Genomic DNA, 6,000 nt, shown 5'->3' with positions numbered 1-6,000 from the left:
CAGCCTGGCCTGGGTTCAGTCACCCGGAAGTGAAGGGTCCCGGCCACTATGCCGCGCAGCCAGTGACACGGGCCGCCGTGGTGAGTGGCTGCTCTCGCCATGGTGAGTGGGGGGCACAGGAGGAAATGGAGTCAGAAATAGCTCTTCCTTTCGGGTACACTTTGCCTTGGGAGGTGAGAGAATTTCCAGGATGTAAACACACCCGTGGTGAATTTATTTTGCTGACCCGTGCCCCGGATGGGCATGTCACAGAGCACAGAATGTGAGGGGCTGTCGGTGGCCTCTATGGTCCTTCGCGATGAAGTCTCTTCCAGAGAGAAACTGCCATCTTCGAAGGCATGATTTTTGATCATCGAGAAATTCTGGTGCCCCACTCCCCTCCCCTTTTGCCAGAAAAATGTCCTAGTGGAATAAATGTTCTCTGTAATGCAACCACCACTGCCCCTTCTCCAGAAACTTGCAGTTTCTTCTGGTAGTCTTCCTCAGGAGTCCCCAGAATTTAAATTTCTGAGGCAGGACTGAGACAGCATTTCTAAATATAAACGTTTATTTAGCCTCTGAAGTGGGTTTGGGAACAAAAGCGGCTGGAGCAGGAAACAACAGGTGCACATCAGATGTGGAGATGACAGTGAAGAATGGTTTATTGAACAAGGTCTCACAGCCGCCCCGGGGCCCCACTCCACCCCCATGTGGAAGGACGGACAGAAGGATGGACAGAAGGCAGGCAGGCTCACCGCGGGCCCACGAAGGCACCGTCTGGCGAGGGCTCGGGCTTCTCCACAGCCAAGTTCTTTAGTTATTACGTCACCATTTTATGACCTTACCACGAAGGGACCGACCACGGAGCTCGTGTGAACGGAACAGCTTCTACGCCGAGGGGTGGGCTTCCAGCCACGGCCCCCCTCGCGTCTAGCGTTGGTGGCCGCGCAAGGTGCATCCGTGGAGCCCGTCGACACCCTCGGGCAGATCCAGCCCCTGGGGCCTGAGAGCAGCCTGCGGTCCAGGTCTGGCTTCTCACGGCGCCACCGCTTTAGTCCAAACGGGGACGCGACCCGGGGCCCGACGCCAGACACGTGCACGGAGGCCCAGGTCTCCCACGGCGGCTGGGACCGTGCTAGGAGCGGGGCGGGGCCAGGCCGCTCGGAAGCAGCCAGCTCTGTGGACACACGGCTCATGCCGCGGCTGGGACGCTGGCCTGCACCTGTCCTCCCGCCACCGAGTGCGGTGTCGGCAGCGGCGGGGAGGGGAGGCGATGGCCTCGCGACGAGAGCTGCCGCAAAGCCTCATCTGAGGTAAGAGAGCACGTTACCTTCTCGGGAACCCTGCTCCGGCCCAGCTGGAATCTGCGTGCACCATCCCAGTGTCCTGGCCAACGGGCTCGGGGACAGATGTAGGTCTGTCACAAATACCGCTGAGGTCTTTATTAGCCAAGCTTAATTAGGGAGAACAGAATCCTGGATTAGGTTTTCTGTTTTGAGGAAACTCGGGACCATCAGCCCACGCCAGGCCCATCTGCCGCGGCCGGGCTTCCGGACACAGAGGCTCCGGCGTTCGCAGCAGCAGCGAGAAGGCTCTGATCACGGATGACACGGGGCGGAGGGCACCTCAGGGCTGCCGAGCTGCCACCGGTGTGGCCACACCCGAGGCTTCCTTCTCTTCAGCAGCGTCCACCGAGCCCGAGAGGCCACCCTGTCTCCTCATCCTGGAAAGAGAGCTAACGCTTTAGAATCGGTTTTAACTCCGGTCAAAGGGGGGATCACATGCCGCGTGGGGGCCAGAAACACCCTTTGTGTCCCAGCGTGAGCCTGCCCGGCCCGTCGGCGTGAGCTGAGCTGTCAGAATCCTTGTGGACGCGGGGGCGACCTCGTCTGAACCGTGAAGACAGAAGAACGTGAGTGCTTCAGACAGCGGACCCGTCGGAGGGTAGCGACGTGCCGCTTTATCCGTGCCTGCAGTTAACGGGGAACGGGTGAACTTTCTCATACAGACGGCAGCCGGGGTCAGGTGTGGTGCAAGGGCAGCGTGTGACCAGCCGCTGTGGGACACCGCCAGGTCTGTGCAAGCCCCCCAGGTGGGGGTGCAGCTCGGCCACGTGATAAAGCGCGCTTGTCTGGCCGGGGATGGAACGTCCCTCTGCCCGTAATAAACGGAGGGTCTGGAATCCCATCCGCAGGAGGCGGAAAACCACACGCGTGCGCGCACGGCAGCACCCGGTGAGCTGTGGGGGGAGCAGCGCGCCCATGCCCACCACCCGCCGGTACCGGCACCGCTGGGGTGCGGAGGCCACGGGGACGTCGCTGGCTGCCCGCACTATCTGAAACTCCCGACGTGGATGGAAAGAGACGCTTCTGGTGCACGGGGCCGGGCAGGCGTCTTGACACCAGAGAAGACGTCACTGCTCTGCACACGGAGGGTTTCTTGGCTGCGGGAGACAGGAGAGACTGTCATAGACTCATGGTCGTGGACAACACAGGCCTCAGCAGGTTGGGGGATTTGGAATGACTCTGAAATTCATTCCAGCTTTTTAAAAAAAAAAAAAAAAAACTTTTTTAGATGTTTATTTTTGAGAGAGAGAAAGAGACAGAGTGCAAGCGGGGGAGGGGCGGAGAGAAAGGAAGACACAGAATCCAAAGCAGGCTCCCGGCCCGGAGCTGTCAGCAAAGAGCCTGATGCAGGGCTTGAACCCACGAATCGTGAGATCATGACCTGAGCCGAAGCTTAACCAACCGAGCCACCCAGGCACCCCCGTTCCAACTTCTTAGGGTTAAGTTACGACGGGCCACAGGGACGCGTGTTTGCAATTTTGACAGGTATTTACAAACTGTTCAGTCGGAGGACCTCAATTTACGCCTCCCCTGCCCCCGCCTCGCCAACGCTGTGTCAGGACAATGGGCTTTTGCACGTTGTCCACACAGCGGGTCAGACTTGGGGCCTTTTCCAATCTGCCAGATGAAAACGTCTCATGGCAGAGTGATCTTTACCTTTTGAATCAACGTGTTAAGCTCGACACACACAAGGATCTGAAACGTCCAGCCCCGTGGACTGCTGTGGGTGTGGTGCCAGAGTGACACTGCCTCCCGCTTGGCCCTCTCTTCCTTGTGGTTTGTTCCGGCCCTGCCGGGTGCCCCTGGCAGCATGCCTGACACATCGGTACCCAAGGCGGGGACGGGTAGGAGGAGGTGAAGAGTAGGAGGTGAGCAGGGGCTCGGGCAGGTGGGTTACGTCGAAGGCTGCGGCAGTAACTCGGGTAAGAAGCGATCAGAACAGGGAAAAGCCAGCTGAGGACTCAGACTTCAGGAGCCTGGAAGCAGGGAGCAGATCGGCCCCTGATCGGGCCTGCATGGGGGTGACACGGATACGGGGGTGAGAGCCCTGTTCAGGCACATGGAGTCTCAAGTATCAATACTGATGGAACATTCCAGCAGATTCTGGTAAGTGTACCTGGTTTATGGGTGGGGGGAAGGGGATCGGGGGGAGAGGTGAGCTCCACGAAGAGGAAGGAGAGAGTCCATATTGGCAGAGTGGGGAGAGAGCGGGGAGGGCGCGGGGTTGGCGTGAACAGGGAGGTGCTGGATGAAGGGCAGTGAGCGGGCAGGCAGAGGCTGGAGCCGCTCTGTGATGGCGGTGCTCATCTGTCCAGGAGACCCAAGGGTGCCGGCGTCTGGAGGAAAAGGCCCAGCAAGTGGCAGAGAGGAGGCGGGAGACCAGACCAGGGTGCGGGGGGAGGGTTTCCTCCTAGTGACTTGTCGCCCGGGCTGTGTCCCTGTTCCCGGAAAGCCTGTCAGGAGGTGACCAAAGGAGCATGTACAAGCATGGACAGCGGAGAAGGATCTCTGTCCGAGCCTCGATCAAGAGCACAGGTGGGAAGAGCTGCCATCAGGGCCTTCGAGGGGACGCTGCCCGCGTGAGAGAAACTGGCCGTACCTTTTCTGTTTTCCCAGAGCGAGCTGCTTCTGTGTCTCTTTTCCCAGGTCATCTCTGACGGTACTGAAATCTTCATCATCCTCAACCAGGAGATTCTACATTTCAAAATAATGAAGGAACAATGTTTCCGGATCTCTTCTTAGCCTACTTTTAAGGCGTATGCAAAAAAATACATCAACAGAAGGATATCTGAACTGACGTAAATTAAACAACGAACGTAAGACATGCTGGTGCTGGAAATATGCTCGGCCAGCAGTGGAAATGCCGCGCCGGCCTCTGAGCACACAGCCCCACAGACGGCCGGCACAGGGGCTCGGACAGAGGACGACATAGGCACAGGGTCCTCCCCGGCCAGGAGCACAGCTGTTTCAGAAATCCTGTCACAGCGGCCACCTGCACACCTCCACAGTGACACCGTGGGCGTCTGTTAACTCTCCGGTGTCCCCAGATGCTGTTCCCACGTTCTCCCGAGAGACCAGACCTCTCCACTCCTGGCACGTGCCATCGGCTTCGTACGTGGACATCATTCGCCATGAGCCCTGGCCACCCCTGCCCCCATCCCGGCTCAGCACATGGGGACACGTCGCTTGTGCGACAGCACATGGCCCTGACGCTGAGCAGTGCTCACAGGAACATGTGCATCCCAAAGTGGCCATTCTGACGCTCGCCACCTGCCACCATCTTGTGTGGCTGACCACCTCCGTCGTGTGCCTTTGGGAGGGGCAGCTACGTGGTAAGATACTGAGGACACGCAGGAGGGTTTTGCTGCTTTTACAAGTAGCTCTCAGGTGAGAAAAAGTAACAAATACGATACGATTTCTGTTCCAGTAAGTGCTGCACGAGGAACCTTTATTCGGGTAAGTGGCGTATGATGTGCTTTTTAAAAACTGAGAAAAGCTGACTGCAAAGTAAGAGGAAATACAGAGGTAACGGGCCGATGTCCACGTCCTCAGAGCGGTACCTGCAAGACTGCAGGCGTGTGGCCTGGGAGCCAGTTACGTAAGTGCGTCCCAAGACCCCTACTCCTACGGGGGGGGTCACAGGGAAAAATGGAGGTGAACGTATACACGTGGACGGTGCCGGGTAGATGAAAAAGCTGCTCAGTGACCGCTATTAACACCACTGACCTTTGACCACATTTGCACATTTGTTTTCCAAGGACAACTCATATTCCGCCGCTGGCCCCCCGCCCGTCAGAGGCCAGTGCTCCGTGGAGGTGAGCCTGGTTGTTGCCGTCCTCCCTCCGCCCCGATTACTACCCAGGACTGTGGCCCTCTGGGACCCTCCGCACTTTACAGGGTTTTACATTTCCTGTAAATGACCACTTTGTGACTTTGTTTTCAACCCTAATTGGAGGTCTGTCCGCGTTGACATACGTCGCCCTGACTTACGGATTTTAACTGCCGTGTTCTAGATCACCACGTTAATACCTTTCTTCGTTTTATCTGTCCCCTTTCTGAGGATCACTGAAGTTCTTCCGACCTATGCTGAGGTGAGCCCTCCGCACGTCTCCTCACTCGTGTGTGAGCTGATTCAGGTTGTGTCTAGGAATGGCCGGGGTTTGCTGCGCACAAGCATCGTCCTGCCCGGCGTGGACTTGTCTCCGGTGCCAGCCCGCGTGCGCCCCTGCCAGAGGCGGCCGCTGCTTCACCTCAAAGGCCCTGCTTCCTGGCCAGTCTCCTTCCAAGAACGGGGCGGTGGGGGGGGGGGGGGTGTGTTCATCCTCACCCCGGTCTCCCCTGTCGGGCTGTCTTTCTGTAACTGACTTACAGATGTCCTTCACATTCTGGGCCATCATCCTTGTGACCGATCTTGTTCCTCTTTGTGGCTTGCCTTTTCACTGTCATTTCCTTTGATGAACTAAAATTTTTACTCTTTGTTTAGAGAGAGAATCTCAAGCAAGTTCCACGCTCAGTGCGGAGCTCAATGTGGGGCTCGACCCCACGACCCTGGGATCATGACTTGATTTCAGCTCAAGAGTCAGACGCTCAACTGACCGAGCCCCTCAGGTGCCCCTGTAATTTTTACTTTTAGTGCAGATTTATCCGTCCTTTTCTTTTGGTCTGTGCTTTTTGT

At 57.5% G+C, this 6,000-nt stretch overlaps 1 protein-coding gene and 1 long non-coding RNA gene across 9 annotated transcripts in view; one reads left to right on the top strand and one right to left on the bottom strand.

Moving 5' to 3' along the window:
* Positions 1-366: 366 nt before the first annotated feature.
* USP40 (ubiquitin specific peptidase 40) overlaps positions 367-6,000 on the bottom strand; it is an 89,508-nt gene continuing 83,874 nt past the window's right edge. For 6 of the 8 annotated variants that reach the window (XM_047086083.1, XM_047086084.1, XM_047086081.1 and 3 more), the window contains 2 exons: positions 3,925-4,019; positions 367-2,422 (listed from right to left, as the gene is read on the bottom strand). In XM_047086083.1, coding sequence (XP_046942039.1) covers positions 2,311-2,422; positions 3,925-4,019 — 207 coding nt within the window. In that variant the 3' untranslated portion in view covers positions 367-2,310. The remainder of the gene's footprint in view (positions 2,423-3,924; positions 4,020-6,000) is intronic. The other 2 variants (XM_047086091.1, XM_047086092.1) reach the window with 1 other exon arrangement.
* On the top strand, positions 3,547-4,730 carry LOC124516641 (uncharacterized). Its single transcript, XR_006963079.1, has 2 exons — positions 3,547-3,860; positions 3,972-4,730. It is a non-coding gene; the product is annotated as an uncharacterized LOC124516641 (long non-coding RNA).

This window comes from Lynx rufus, unplaced genomic scaffold, assembly GCF_022079265.1.
Source record: "Lynx rufus isolate CCGP_SWC_20201006 ecotype Redwood Valley unplaced genomic scaffold, mLynRuf1.p SCAF_2, whole genome shotgun sequence".
Classification (NCBI taxonomy): domain Eukaryota; kingdom Metazoa; phylum Chordata; class Mammalia; order Carnivora; family Felidae; genus Lynx; species Lynx rufus.
This window is presented reverse-complemented; position numbering and strand designations above follow the sequence as displayed.